At 35.6% G+C, this 16,709-nt stretch overlaps 1 protein-coding gene across 1 annotated transcript in view; it reads left to right on the top strand.

The window, feature by feature from the left end:
- CNTN5 (contactin 5) overlaps positions 1-16,709 on the top strand; it is a 1,363,322-nt gene that overhangs the window by 1,299,217 nt on the left and 47,396 nt on the right. The window contains exon 21 of the mRNA XM_034666129.1: positions 5,272-5,381. Within this exon, the coding sequence (XP_034522020.1) occupies positions 5,272-5,381 (110 nt within the window). The remainder of the gene's footprint in view (positions 1-5,271; positions 5,382-16,709) is intronic.

The raw sequence follows: 16,709 nt of genomic DNA, 5'->3' as shown, positions 1-16,709 counted from the left end.
ATGCTCTTGAGCCTTGGAAACCTTTGAAGATTTCTTCAACAGAGGGGTGCCTGGGTGGCTTAGTCATTAAGTATCTGACTTTGGCTCAGGGCATGATCCCAGAGTCCTGGGATCGAGCCCCACATCAGGTTCCTCTTCCACTGAGTGCCTGCTTCTTCCTCTCCAACTCCCCCTGCTTGTGTTCCCTCTCTCACTGGCTGTCTCTCTCTCTGTCAAATAAATAAATAAAATCTTTAAAAAATAAAAAAGATTTCTACAACAGAAGTAACCCTGAGTGACTCTAGATAACCCTGAAAGGAGAGATATTTGCCTACCAAGACCTCCATGCACCTTGCACATGTATCAATTATCTATAGCCTCTAAACCAAGCAAGAATTATGTGCATTATAATCTTGATTTGACTTCAAATCTCTAGGGTATGCTATAATCCTATACAATACTGTCATTCTGGAAACAATTCTAATTTTTTTTTAAATGATAGCAATGTTGCAACATAGTGATTTATAATGCATGGTAGATTTTTTTTCCATATGAAAAATCCAATTGGCTTTCACTTCTACATATCTAGAAATACTTTTTAGTCAAACTTATACCCATTTTCCACTTAGTTCTTGTTACTATAGTTTTGAAAGGAAAAGAACCTGAACATTCAATTACATTAATAGAATAATAGCAGGAAATTCGATATAGATTAATTATAGTTTGAAAGATTTATTTATTTGTGATAAGCCTAGCTTTCTCTAGTTTATTTGGCATTTGCCTTGCATGTAAAAAGTATTCTGCATTTATTTTTATTAAAACCAAGAAGCCTCTCCTCATTTGCAGAAAATGATATGCAATTATCTCCTTGCAAATGGAGCTACCACAGCCCAAATTAAAACACAACATTCATGAGGTGTTATTCCCCAGATCAATTCCTAGCTGAAACTGAACTCAGTGGGATTTATGTGAACTTGAAAATTAATAAATTGACATATTAGTTGTAAAATACGAGGGATAATTTCCTGTCTATGCCAGATGATCCATTTGGATTAGTGCCTATAAAAGTTCAACTACAGCTGTCTTCACTGAATTTTTAAATAATGAAAGCATAACCCTTTCTCCCAAGAAGTTTATTAAACTCTCCTTTGATTAATGCTGTTGCCCACCCCTCCTGGGAAGTCAGATGTATAATCAATATTAGAAGCACATCTCCCCATATTATTTGGAGAACTCCAGCTGCCAAGTCCCTTAATACAAATGTATCATCTAAATTCATGAACATGGTAATGCTGTTCAAATTTTTAATCTGACAGAAACTGAAATCTATCAATCAGCTTGTCCACTTTATATCCCAAGGCTGGAGTGAAGGAGTTAGCCACGGCCTAATTAATATCATCATAAGTAAAAGAAAAAAATCTTTTTAAGTGTTTGACTCTATTAGACATACCACCAGTACAGTCTCTGAAGTAAGTCCCTGAATTTTCATCAAATTACCTGAGTATAATGGAAGTGAGAGTAGCAGGAAACACCCTATGATTTACAGATCAAGAGAGTTTTAGAAACACCTGAATATGACAGGATCTATGAGAGGCAATGTAGCTGTGGGTCAACATTATCAAAAATTCCACGAAACAGGAATAAAAGGAGCTGATAGTAAGCCTGCAGTAGAGTTAAATAAAAGATTGCAGGGGTTTAGGTGGCTTCCAGCAAGATTTAGAGAGGAGAGCCCAAGTAGGGACCCCAACATTAATATTCTTGAGAGAAATTAGGTGTGGTAGGGCAAAGAGAAAAGAAAGCAATAACACAAGGAGAAGCATTAGGTGTGTAAACATAGATATGTGCACAGAAGTGGAATAGGATTGTATTTAGGACCTGATTGCCTTGTTGAAATCCTCTCTCCACCATCTAGCAGCTGTGTGACCTTGGGCAAGCTGCTTGACTCTGCCTCTCAATTTCAAAATTGGCAAAAATAGTGATAATGATAGTAGGGTTCTTGGAAGGATTAATGAATTCATATAAAGAATTTTGAATAATGCTAGGCACATACCAAATCCTCAATAAATAACAATTATTTTTACCTTTGGTAAATAAATAAATAAAATAAGTTTATTACCTTTGTTTTTAATTTCCATCTGTTCCTCTGTCAGTTATTTGGAAGTAACTGAGCAGAAAGTAAATGAAATATATGTTCCTTCCAAAATCTCTTCTGTGCCTCAAAACTAACTAAGAAATACAGAATGAAATAGCTGCTGACTTGATACCAATGTAAAAACAACAGATGAAAGAGTCCTTGAGACTCGAGTTCTAGTTGGGGTTCTTTCAGAGCCAGAACAGAGTTTGGATAAATCAACCTGTGTACATGTCACATTTTCATCTGCAAAATGAGGACATGGATTTAAAACATATATCCATAACTCAAAAGCCTATAGAGGTCAGGTAAGAGATATAAATAAGTGAAGTAGTCCCAGTGTGAGATAATAGGTAGTGATAGGGACTCTGGCAAACTGAAAAGACTATGCCCCGACTAATGGGACCAACTGCTAATTCTAATCTACCAATACCCAAAAATTCAGGCTTGGTATCACCATTTTTTTTTCCTAAAGAAGCCAGAAATTCTTTTATATGAAATGTTGAAATAAATTAATAAATTATTGGGGCATACAAAACATGACTAAAGACCCCTGGCCATGCATTTATGACCTTTGATCCAAGTGACTTTCTAAAATTCTTTCTAGTTATTTCCATTATTCAGTTACAATGGGATGCTCAAAAGAACAGCTAATTCCAATCCAAACTACACATTCTGTGATCTAGTCAGTTACTCTTGCTTACAGAAAAACCTTTCAATCAGTGGCTATAACAATATATACTGAAACTTCTGGAAGTAAACTGACTGAGATCACTTTTTTACATGCTGAAATTTCTAATTTAGATCAGCAATGGTTTTACTTCTGATACTATTTACATCCAGAAGGTGAAACAAATAAAAAATGACTCTTCAGTTCATGTTTAGTTCATCTACCTTCATTCAATTAGATGCAATTATAATATTAGCCCCCAAGATTTCATCTGTGACATGTCTGCTTGGGTCTGATCCTGATTTAAAATCCTGAGAGCTTTTAAATAAAAATTCAGGGTGCTTGTTTAGGAAATAGGTTTCTGAATATTCTTCTTTTCCTTTAAACTTTTCTTTATTTTTTAAAACTTTCTTATTTCTGTTTGAGAAGTACTTAAGTTTGTGCAGTGCTACAGAAAGCTGAGAGAGAAATTATTCCTTTCTCTAGAGATAAAGAGGGATAGAAAGACTTCTACCCAACCACTGTTTTATGCTTCTGAAATTATTTATCTCCCTGCAGTCTTCTTTGACAAAGATGTAATTGCTTCAATAAAAAAAAGCTGTAAGAAGGCATGTGGCACACAAATCTCTGTAATGCATTCATTTAAAAGATAGGCAAAACTGTTTGTGAATAACAAATGGTACCAAAAGTTTGGCTGTCATTGAAATAAATCATACCTTAAATCCTGGAGATCAGGTTGTGCACACCTTAAGAACATCAGCATTTCCTTTACTTCACTTGCAAAATCAAGAATTTTAACTCCTATTAAGTAGCAATGATAAAAATCTTGTTGCAAGTCTGGTGATCAGAATTCTGGAATGAAATAGAAGCTTTCCCAGAATTCTTTTTTAATCCCATAGATGCCAGATACTAGGAGGTTGGAAAGTGCAGTGAGGGAAACCAGTGAGCAAAAGAAAATAATAAAAGATATTCAAAAGGTGACAGAATGAGAAATTATAATTTATACCATGACTGGAATTAATGTCAGCTCCTATGTAAAGATTAATGTAAATTTACTGAAGCACTTTGAATTAACACAATTATAGCATGTACTCATTTTAATGAGTTTTATCAAAAGAAAATCATTGCTCAGTACAAGCATGTACCTTTGGAAAAGTCTTTCCTGGGTTTCTTTTACAGTAACAAGTGTAGGTGTTTTTCACTGATAATTTTCACTTAATAATACATAAAGTTTCTCCAGGTAGATGTGTTACTACCTTTCATTTGAAAAAGAAAGATCTCAGAAAATGGTTATAATTCCCTTAATATTTCTAATAATGATTTTAAATATCTTAATTTAAACTCTTGGCTTTGACATAATGCTCCCTGAATCCAAACAAGCAAACAAACAAACATTTCAATAGATTAATCTGAAGTCTTACCAGTGATATGGGGTTAGTATTAAAGTCTCTACAATTTTAATGCAGTAGGGTTTTTTTAAATTGACTTCGTACAGAACTGTTTGAACTAAAGTGTGGCCTTTATTCTGCCATTTTATTTAACGTGTGTTTGTGACATAGTATTTATGATTCAGCAATGTCAAAGCTGAAAATATTTTGTTCCTCACATACAGTGCAACCTCAAATAAGGTGCACCTCTTGATGGATACCAGTCAGACATGTGTATTTGGAAAAAATAGTGAGAAAGGTCACTAAGCGTAGGAACAAATGAAAATATACTTTTTAAACAATAGGACTGAGACCTTCAGGGACTTTCCTTTTCAGTCCATACTTGTCTTAAAAGTCAATGCATGCCTTTTAAAAATCATGATTCATATCATATTCTTTATACAATCATGGAAATGTGCTTTTGTGGTTGGAACAACAAAAATAATGAGATTTTTACTCTGCAAGGGTAAAAAATAAAATAAAATAATAATAAGTAATATTTTGTGAATGAATGTTTAAAGTGCCAAGCACTGTGCTAAATATTTCATACCTATTATTCCAGCAAAAACTAACCTTAAAAAACTCTGAGATAAGTACTCTTACTACCCATATTACAAATGAGGGAACTGGAGCATGGAAAAAGGCAAAGAAACTTGCCTAAAGGTAAATAAAAAATTTTTTTGAAAGCAAAAAAATAGCAGCAAAAAAGCCAAGGCTGATTCTCTAGTCCACGCTTTCGATCATTATGTTAGATTGGCAGACAATTTAAGTCAGATAATTTAACTTCTCCAGAAATGTCCTGGTTAATCCAAGGATAAAGATCTTCTTTGCTTGTCTTGCTAAATTTGTCATTTGTCATTGGTAAAATATTGATGAGACTTGACCCAAGTATAGAAATCCAAAAAGATCATCTTTTTATTTTGTTGTGTTTTTCATAGCTACCATAGCACCTCATTTCAAAAATAAGGTAGAAGGAAGTAATACCTGACAGATTCAGGTGCAATGCTTTGGTAGATATAGCTTGTTGCCATCACAGTTTATTATTTCCATTTTCCTTTGTACAGAACCCAGTGCTGCTCCCACAGATGTCAAGGCTACAAGCATGTCTGTGTCAGAAATTCTTGTTGCATGGAAACATATTAAAGAGAGTCTAGGAAGACCACAGGGATTTGAGGTATGAATAGAATTATTGAAAACGCACCTTGTTATTTTTGCTGCCACTGCATTCTCCTAAAGAAATAGTTTGGTGACACTTCAACAGAATTACATTCTTTTGAAATTTTTCTTCTGTGGCAAATAAAGTGAGAAATATACTATTTTACTGACACGTTGTTCATTAGCTGGCTTATTTCTTAGTACAATAGTTTCCACAATACCATATAAAGAATTTTTTTAAGGAGATGAAAATAGACCTTTAGATAAAAATCAGGAGTTAGAGGTGGATATTTACTAATATCCAAATTACTGGTGGTTAAAAATGTTTTTGTGGAAAAAATGTTTTTGTCTATTTCCTTCTAATAATTTAATGTATAAAACAAGTTTTCCTATCATACTCTCTTGGCAGATCTTAACTCTTATACTGATTTCTCAAAATTTGCTTGGACTTGGTGATCTATGCCTATTTATTCAAATAACTTTTTGCCCTTTAAATTTTGCTATTTTCCAACACAGTTATGCCAGCTTTATACTAGTGAAATTTTCATAACATTTCAATGACTTCAATGAACTTTTAGTCTCCATAAGAACTAAAGGATCATACGTAATCTATGAACTTGAATATTCCACAAATTCAAGATCCCTACTTTTTGTGTAGGCCAGTAAGGGATAGGATTTAGGGGGATAATTTCTAAAAGACAAAAAATAATTAGCGTCCAACACAAGACCTTAGTTCCCTTTAAACTTAAATAGTGATCAAGTATAGGACTTGTACACCAACATGGTTTCAGACTGAAAACACATTTTTAAATTCTATTTGAGGTTTCAAATAAGCCTGAGAAATATTTGATTAATATACTTCTAGCATTAGATAATGATTTCTATGATAAGGAATTCACACAATCTTTCTTAAGCAAGTAACATTTCTAAGAAATCATTATTTATGCAGTATCATGGATTTGTTTCTATAATATTGCTTTGATTTATTATTTGGGAGTCATAATTCAGTATGTGTCTTATCATGATTGCACGTTTATTTGATTAATATCTCCTTGTCTCCCTTTCTCCTTTGGAGAACTGCCCTTCACTGAGGGGTGCTGCTTTACCTGAAAAATTCCCCTCCCACAATCAGGCAACCCAAATCCAATGACTGACTGACTGATTCCTTGACTAAAGGTGAAGACAACCTATGGTACATTTTATGATGCAGAGTCTTTGCCATGTGTATCAGGACAAGACTGAATTGATTACCTGAGACCATAATCCTTCTCAACTCCTTCTCCTTCCTCCTTCTCTCCTCCCTTCTATACAGGTTTACCTGCAAGCACTCTCAAAATAAATCACATGCACTCAAATCTCTCTCTCAAGTTCTGCTTCTAGGGAGCCTAACTTAAAACAACTATGTAAGTGTAAACTAACCTAGACTTGTGAATCAAAACATCTGGTGTGCATACTTTTAGAAAGGCCACAAAGTGTATCCTGGTGAACAGAAGAGTGAGGGACCCAGGATCCCACATCTCAGAGTGGTGCTTTTCTCATACAGCCAGCCACACTCAATTTTTTTCTGTGTGACATTCACATTCCCACTGTGACTCACTTGTAACAAAAGCTATCTTGGAGGTCCTGCAAACATCATCTAAGATTTATATTTGTGCACAATTCTTCTCTTTCTAAATATAAGTCATTCATTAAGTCAACAAACATTTATTGACGACTCACTAAGTACCTACCAGACACTAAGCTAGATGCTATGGATAAAACAAGGAGCAAAATGAAGTCTCTGTCCTCATGAAGTTAATATTGAATTAGGGAAGGCAAATAATAAACAAACTAACAAATAATTGTGTTATATAAATTTAATTATGATAAATACTGTGTAGAAAAAAACTGAATAAGAAGGTAGAGAGTGAAAGAGTGTACTATTTATAAAGGTTTGAGAAGTCACCTTTTCTGAGGTTGTGACATTTGAATTAAAACATGACCAAATGAGAGAGAAAGAGGCAAAGAGAATAAGAAACTCAAAGTCTCTAAAGTAACAGCATGAAGGGAATAATTTGGGTGTGATAGCAGTGAACAACAGAGAGGGTGGTAGGAAAGTGGTGGAAAGAGCACCAAGACAAGGACCAGATATTAGGGGGTGTTGTGAAGCACAGAAGGGAATCTAGATTTTACCCCAAGTATGAGGAGAAGTCATTAAAAGATTTTGAACAGGAAGAGTCAGTATCTGCCTTACTTTTTAAAAGACTCTCAATCTAAAGGGTAGAAAATAAACTCTAGACAAGATCTCAGGGAGAACAGAGAAAGGCAGTTGTTCCAACCTAAGTCACAATGAACTTGCTTTTTTAAAAAAAAATTATTTATTTATTTTAGAGAGAGAGAGAGAACAAGAGACTGGGGGGCTGAGGCAGAGGAGAGAATCTCAAGCAGACTCCCTGCTGAGCACAGAGCTTGATGCAGGGCTCAGTCCCACAATTCGTAAGATCACAACCTGAGCTGAAATCATGAGTTGGACACTTAACCGACTGAGTCACCCAGGTACCCCAGACAATGAAGTTGCTTTTGATTGCAGCAGTCTCAGTGAAATTGAAGAGAAGCGACTTTTTAAGATATATCTTGTGTGGTTGTATGATGGGATTTGATAATGAATTCAGCGTGAACTAAGAAAAAGAAAGGAATCAAAGATAATTCCAGAGATTTTTACCCAAGAAACTGAGTGAATAACATGTCATTCACATAGATGAAAAACCCAGAAAAAGAGTGAATGTTAGTGGGAAAAAAAATCACAGATTCTGGTTTAAATGTGTTTAATTTTATGAGACTTATTTCAAAAAGAGTTGTCAAGTAGGTCTTATGTTAAGAGAAAGGGTAGAGATGGAGATTTAACTCCAAGGAATAATCAGTTTATAAATGGCTTTTATGAGATCACTGAAAGTTGATAAAGAAGATGTTTCAGAATTGAGCCCTATGATGCCTGACCATTTGGAACTCAAGAAAGAAAGAGAGTTTGGCCAATGAAATGAAAGGAGACACCGAGGAAATTCAGAAGCTAAGGGAAGAATTGCTCTACTGAGTAAAATGCTTCTGAGAAATTCAGACAGATGAAGCCTGAGATTGCAAAACGGATATGGCAATGCAGAGATCTTAGTGACCTTGGTGAGAGTTTTATGGAATGTTGTGGTCAAAGCTTGACTAGAGACCAAAAGCAAGACCACTCAAGAGTAACACTCAAGAGGATCAGAGCACAACATTTTTGCTAAGTGTATATCATTTAAAATGGAAATGTATCAAAAAACTGGAATAGCCTTAAGAATAGAATGTTAATAGGAATAAACCAAATTCTGGAATAATCATCACAATGACTGCATTTTTAAATTCAAATAAATTAACACAAATTCTGGCAACTATTTTTATACTTAGAAACACAGAATCCATGAGCACAGTAACCTTTATACTATTTTATAGTGCCTTACAAATTGTTTTTAAAAATATGTCATCTTGTCAAATCAAAAAACTTACAATAGATACACAAAAAATAGAGGAAAGAAATCCAAGCATAACGCTAAAATACCCCATCAAAACGCAAGAGAAGAAAGGAACAGAGAAGAACTGCAAAAACAACCAGAAAACAACTAACAAAGTGCCAATAACCACATACCCTTCAATAGTTGCTTTAAATGTGAATGGACTAAATGCTTCAATCAAAAGAATTGAAAACAAAACAAAAAACAAAACCAAGAACCATCTATATGCTGCCTACAAGAGACTCATTTCAGGCCTAAGGGCACATGCAGATCGAAAGTGAAGGGTTGAGAAAATATATATCATGCAAATTGGAGCAAAAAGAAAAATGGGGTAGCAGTATTTCTATCAGACAAAATAGACTTTAAAACAAGAGACAAAGAAGACAACTATATAATGATAAAGGGAACAATCCAACAAGAGAATATAAGAATTGTGGATATTTATGCACCCAACAGAGAAGCACTTAAATACATAAAACAACTATTAACAGACATGAAGGGAGAAAGTTACAGTAATACAAAATAGTAGGAGACTTTAACACCCCATGTACATCAATGGATAGCTCATCCACAAAGAAAATCAACAAGGAAACGGCAGCTCTGAATGACACCTTGGAAAAATTAAAATAAATAAATAAATAAATAAATAAACACCTTGGACCAGATGGCTCTAACAAATATTTTCAGAACATTCCAACCAAAAACAGCAGAAGTGCACATTTTCAAATATACGTGGAACATTTTCTAGAATAGATCACATGTTAAGCCACAAAATAAGTCTCAATAAATTTAAAAAGATTGAAATCATATCATGCATCTTTTCTGAACACAACATAAGAAATCACAAGAAAAAATCTGGAAAGAACACAAATACATGGGGGCTAAATAACATGCTACACAATAATGATTAGGTCAACCAAGAAATGAAAGAAGAAATCAAAAATTACATGGATACAAATGAAAATAAACACACAATGGTCCAAAATCTTTGAGATGCATCAAAAACTGTCCTAAGAGGGAAGATTATAGCAATACAGGCCTGCCTCACAAAGCAAGAAAATTCTCAAACAACCTAACCTTACACACAAAGGAGCAAGAAAAAGAATAAGACCCCAAGCCAGTAGAAGAAAGGAAATAATAAAAATTAGAGAAAGAATGTCATCTTGTTATCAAATTTATTTATTTGGTATATATTTATATTTATTTATTTTTATTTTTTTATTCATTTGGAAAATTGAATGTATACTTTTTATAATCAGAGAATGAAAACCTTTTATAATTCAGTAGCCAAATAAGACATTAATGGTTGTTTCAAGTAAAATATGGTCAGCAAAGACTATTTTAAATTTATACTATCTCATAACTGGATAGTTGCATGTCGATTTAAAAATAAATGTCATATAAATAGGGTTTATAAGCATTTCTGCCACCCTCTCTTCTCTGAATTCTTTACCCCTTTCTCCCCTAAGGAGAGATCTACTTCTGTCCTTCACCTTATCCGCCCTATAACTTACTCCTCTCATCTCCTCGCCTTTTTTCTTTTTTTCACTTGCTAAAAGTTCTCACTGACTAAATATTACTAAAATACAGTAACCTACTGAAGTTTAATATTTTATCTCACCACTACCTCCCTCCTCTATTCTATCCCAACCAAAAGCCTAACTAAATTTACTAGTGGTAGAATTCTGAGCATGGTGACAATAATGAATTTTTCTGTCAGCAAACTCATGGGATGGTTTCCAATTTTATGTACTTAACCATATCAGTTCTACCAATCATTTTTTAGCCATACTTACACACATTTACCTGCAATGTTTGAAAGAGCTAGTTACTATAAAGGCACTATGTGCCATTTTGGAAATAGCAGAGACCATGTTTTCAGCCATCTCTGTTGTTTTTCCTGAATTGAAATGTGTGAATGAGATAGAAAATGTTCTGCTCTTAGGAATGTTGAATCCTAATGGGAGAATACAAATTTAAAAAAAAAAAAAGGAGAAGAAGAAGGAAAGAAAGAAATAAAGAAGCAAACAAGTAAAATAAACTCAAATAACAATGCATATAGAAGTTTAAAGGTAGAACACACCTGGTTCCTTTAAGGAAAAGAAGAAAGTAGAGCAATTGGATCTTAGTGAACAATGGTGTGAGTAGAATTAAAAGTAGAAAGTTGGTGGGCAGAGACAAGATTATGTAAGGATATGTGAATTACAGAGTTTTCATTTTCTTTCACATGCAATGAAAAACCATTGTGGCAATTTAAAGAGAGGAGTGACAATTTCTGATTTACATTTTTTTAAACACCATTTTGGATGTTCTTATGTGAAGAATGAAAGGTGGAGGGAAGAAAAGTCGGGAATAGAAGTTAGGAGGTTCTTGCAATAATCCAAGTAAGAAATGATGGTGACTTAAACTGAGATCATAGTAATGGAGTAAGAAGTAAATATATTTCAGACACAGGGTTGACAAGATTTGCTGACTCATCAGATATGGAGGGAAAAGAAATGATTTCTGCATCACTGATTTGGTCAAATGAATGAATGGCAGTGCCATTAAACAAAAAAAAAAGGAAAAACTGGACAATGGGACAAAGAACAAATTTGAAGGTGGGAAATTGAGAGTTCTGTTTTGGCTAACTTAAATTCTATTCTATTAGAAATTCAGGAGGATAAATCAGGTAGAAAATAGCATATATGAGTTTGAAGTCTAAAAGATGAGGGTAAAAACATTAAAGTGGCAGTCATAAAGGAGGTATTTAAAGACATGCTATTAAGTGAAACTACTGAAAGAAAAAAAATTTCCAGAGGAGAGGAGAGGAAAGAAACAGAAAAGAAAAAGGCTAGGAGAGGGAATGAGAAGGGGCTGAACTGTGTCCTCACACTCTGCATTTAGAAGTTCAGCAGGGAAGGAAGGAAGATGGCAGAGTGAGAGGATCCCAAGTTCACCTTACCCCATGGACACACCAACATAACAGCTACATTTGTACAACTAACTCTGAAAATGACCTAAAAACTGGCAGAACAGACCTTCCAGAGCTAATCTTCGATAGAAGACCACATCTGAAAGGGTAGGAGTGTTGAAGACACAGTTGGGAACTAACTGTGCAACTAACCACAAGAAGAAGGACATCACAAGCATGGAGAAGTGAGAGGATAGACCCCACACCAGGCACCCCCAGCATTGGGGACCTGCACTGGGAAGATGAGATCCCATACCATTTGATTTTGAAAATCAGTGAGACTTTACACCAAGAGCTTTAAAAATCAGTGGCTTTAACTCCTGAACAGCTGGACCATGATAAGAAACCAAGTTCCCACCCTTAACAAGGCAGCATTCTAAATAACTCAGCCCCAGATGCAGCACAGAAGCATGTTTGAAAAGTGCCTGGGATATATGTGAAGGAGATTTATTGACTAATGTTAAAACATGTGCAGGAGGACTAGGGATCTGCAGGAGATGTCTTCAGGAGCAAAAGTGCTGGTGGATGGAGTTTTCTTCCCCTCCCTCAGTCTAGGTAGCCAGACACTTGCAAAAGACAGTGCTAACATTCTCCATTTACCTTGCTAGCACCACATGCCATTTCCCTGCCCAGTGTCCCCTGTGAAAACACCCCATCCAATCTGCCTGCCTTGGTAGGTATCCTTTCAAAGCAGCTCCTTTCCCACTGTACCCAGCAGGCACCCTGGCCCAGAAGGCACCACTCCAAAGTAACTCTTGCCCTGATGAGGGAGGGTAACAAAACACACCAGCATGCCAGCAATTCCTGCAACTGGACCTCCCAGGTGGCTCTGCAGGGTGTAAGCCCTACCCTTTGGTGCTCACCTTCAGCTGTGGCAAAGAGGCTAATTGTGAACATCTAGGTAGACTGATGACCCTACTCAAAAGAGCCTGAAGCAGCTGCATCCAAGCCTCTAAACAGATTGTGTAACAAACTCTGTCCAGTGTGCCCACAGCAGACAAAGCAGGTCATTGCAGCTGGCTGGGCTGCAGGCAATTGTGGCTCAGCCAGAGCAGCTCACACAACAGAGACCTCTGAAGCATCTGGTTCTGGTGACCATGTGGAATTGCGCTGTATTTTGTGTATATTTTACTACAGGGCCTCCTCTACACAGGCCATGACTTCCAAGACCAAGAGATATAGCCGATCTACCTGGTATAGAAAACAAACATAGAAAGTTAGACAACATGAATAGAGAGAGGAATATGTCCCAACTCAAAGAACACAACAAAATCGCAATAAAAGAGCTAAATGAAATGAAGATAAGAAATATTCCTAATAAAGAATTCAAGGTAATGTCGTAAAGATATTCACTGGACTTGAGAAAAAAGTAGAGAGTCTCAGTGAGAACTTCAACAAATAGAAAATATAAAAAAGAACTAGTGGAGTTGAAGAATTCAAAAACTGAAATGAAGACTACACTAGAGGATATCAAGACCAGATTAGAGGATGTAGAAGAATGGATCAGTGATCTGGAAGACAGAGCAATAGAATGCACCAAGCTGAAAAGCAAAAAGAATAACTAACAATGAAAATAGGTTAAGAGAATTCTGCAACAACATCAGACTTAATAATATTCATATTATAGAGATCCCAGGAGAAGAAGAGAGAGAGGAAAGGGAAGAACACTTATATGAAGAAACAATAGCTGAAAATGATCCTAATCTGGGGAAAGAGAAAGGCATCCGGTTATAGGAAGCACACAGAGCTCCTAACAAAAACCCAAGGAGGTCCACATTAAGACATGTAATGATTAAACTGCAAAAAATAATGATAAAGAGATAATTTTAAAAGCAAAAAGGAATAAAGAAACAGTTATATACAAGTGAAACCCTGTAAAGCTATCAGCTGCTTTTTCAGCAAAAACCTTAGGCCGGAAGGAAGTGGTGTGATATATTAAAGTTCTGAAAGGAAAAAATTTACAAACAAAAATATTCTATACAGCAAGATTATAACTCAGAATAGGCAAGATAAAGAGTTTCCACACAAACAAAAGTTAAAGGAGTCCATGAACACTAAATAAGCCTTATAAGAAATGTTAAAATGAATTTTTTTATTATTATTATGTTATGTTAGTCACCAAACAGCACATCATTAGTTCTTGATGTAGTATTCCACCATTCATTGTTTGCAAATAAGACCCAGTGCTCCATGCAATACATGCCCTCCTTAATACCCATCACTGGGCTAACCCATCCCCCCACTCCCCTCCCCTCTAAAACCCTCAGTTTGTTTCCCAGAGTCCATAGTCTCTCACAGTTTGTCCCCTCCTCTATTTTCCTCTAGCTCATTTTCCCTTCCTTCTCCTAATGTCCTCCCCGCTATTCCTTACGATCCACAAATAAGTTAAACCATATGATAATTGTCTTTCTCTACTTGATTTATTTCACTTAGCATAATCTCCTCCAGTTCCATCCTTGTTGATGCAAATGTTGAGTAATCATACTTTCTGATGGCTTAGTAATATTTCATTGTATATATGGACCACATCTCCTTTACCCATTCGTCTTTTGAAGGGCATCTCGGCTGCTTCCACAGTTTGGCTATTGTGGGCATTCCTGCAATAAACACTGGGATACATATGGCCCTTCTTTTCACTATATCTATGTCTTCAGGGTAAATACATTGTGCAATTGCTGGAACATATTTTTAACTTTTTGAGGAACCTCCACACTGTTCTCAAAAGTGGCTGTACCAACTTGCATTCCCACCAATAGTGTAAGAGGGTTCCCCTTTCTCCACATCCTCTCCAACATTTATTGTTTCTTGCCTTGTCAATTTTTGCCATTTTAACTTGTGTAAGGTGCTATCTCAATGTGGTTTTGATTTGAATTTCCCTGATGGCTAATATGTTGAACATTTTTTTCATGTGTCTCTTAGCCATTCATATGTCTTCTTTGGAAAAGTGTCTATTCATATCTCCTGCCCATTTTTTTATTTAATTATCTGTTTTTTGGGTGTTGATTTTGAGAAGTTCTTTATAGATCTTGGATACCAGCCCTTTATCTGTAGTGTCATTTGCAAATATCTTCTCCCATTCCATGGATTGCCTCTTTGTTTTGTTGACTATTTCCTTTGCTGTGAAAAAGGTTTTTATCTTGATGAAGTCCCAAAAGTTCATTCTTGCTTTTGTTTCCCTTGCCTTTGGAGATGTACCATGAAGAAATTTCTTTAGCTGATGTCAAAGAGGTTACTGCCTATGCTTTCCTCTAGGGTTTTGTTGGATTCCTGTCTCACATTGAGGTCTTTCATCCATTTAGATTTTATCTTTGTGTATGGTCAATTTTCATTCTTCTGTATATAGCCATCCAAATTTCCCAACACCATTTATTGAAGAAACTGTCTCTTTTCCTTTAGGTGTTTGATCCTGCTTTGCCAAAGATTAGATGACCATAGAGTTGAGGGTCCATTTCTGGAGTCTATTCTATTCCATTGATCTATGTGTCTGTATTTGTGCCAGTACCATGCTGTCTTGCTGATCACAGCTTTGTAGTATAGTTTGAAATCAGGCAATGTGATCCCCGCAGCGTTGTTTTTCTTTTTCAACATTTCCTTGGCAATTCATGGTCTTTTCTGGTTCCACACAAATTTTAGGATTGTTTGTTCCAGCTCTTTGAAAAATAGCATTGATATTTTGATTGGGATAGCATTGAAAGTATAAATTGCTCTGGTTAGCACAGACATTTTAACGATGTTTCTTCTTCCAAACCATGAGCATGGAATGTTTTTCCATCTTTTTGTGTCTTCCTCAATTTCTTTCATAAGTGTTCTGTAGTTTCTAGAGTATAGATCCTTTGCCTCTTTGGTTAGGTTTACTCCATGATATCTTATTTGTTTTGGTGCTATTGTAAATGGAACTGATTCCCTAATTTCTCTTTCTACAGTTACATTGTTAGTGTATAGGAAAGCAACTGATCTGCATGCATTGATGTTATATCCTGCTACATTACTGAATTGCAATATGAGTTCTAGTAATTTTGGGGTGGAGTCTTTTGGGTTTTCCACATAAAGTATCATGTCATCTGCAAAGAGAGAGAGTTTGACTTCTTCTTTGTCAATTTGAATAACTTTTATTTCTTTTTGTTGTCTGATTGCTGTTGCTAGGACTTCTAGTACTATGTTGAACAATAATGGCAAGAGTGGGCATGCCTGTCATGTTCCTGATCTTAAGGGAAAGGCTCTCAGCTTTTCCACATTGATAATGATATTCACTGTGGGTTTTCATAGATGGTTTTTATGAAATTGAGGAATGTACCCTCTATCCCTACACTCTGAAGGGTTTTCATAAGGAAAGGATGCTGTATTTTGTCAAATGCTTTTTCTGCATCAATTGAGAGGACCATGTGATTCTTGTCTCTTCTCTTATTAATGTGTTCTATCACAGTGATTGATTTGGGAATGCTGAACCACCCTTGCATCCCAGGAGTAAATCCTACCTGGTTGTGATGCATAGTCCTTCTCATGTACTGTTGTATCCTATTTGCTAGGTTCTTGTTGTGAATTTTGACATCCATATTCATCAGGGATATTGGTCTGTAATTCTCCTTTTTGATGTGATCTTTGCCTTTTTTGGGGATCAAGGTAATGCTGGTCTCATAGAATGAGTCTGGAAGTTTTCCTTCTGTTTCTATGTTTGGGAACAGCTTCAGGTGAATAGGTATTATTTCTTCTTTGAATGTTTGGTAGAATTCCTCAGGGAATCCATCAGGTCCTGGACTCTTGTTTTTTGGGAGGTTATTGATCTCTGCTTCAATCTTGTTACTAGTTATTGGTCTTTTTAGGTTGTCAATTTCTTCCTGTTTCAATCTTGTTAATTTATAGGTTTCCAGAAAAG

Source organism: Ailuropoda melanoleuca, chromosome 8, assembly GCF_002007445.2.
Source record: "Ailuropoda melanoleuca isolate Jingjing chromosome 8, ASM200744v2, whole genome shotgun sequence".
Taxonomy (NCBI): Eukaryota; Metazoa; Chordata; class Mammalia; order Carnivora; family Ursidae; genus Ailuropoda; species Ailuropoda melanoleuca.
The sequence above is the reverse complement of the archived record's forward strand: the minus strand, read 5'-3'. Positions and strand labels throughout refer to the sequence as shown.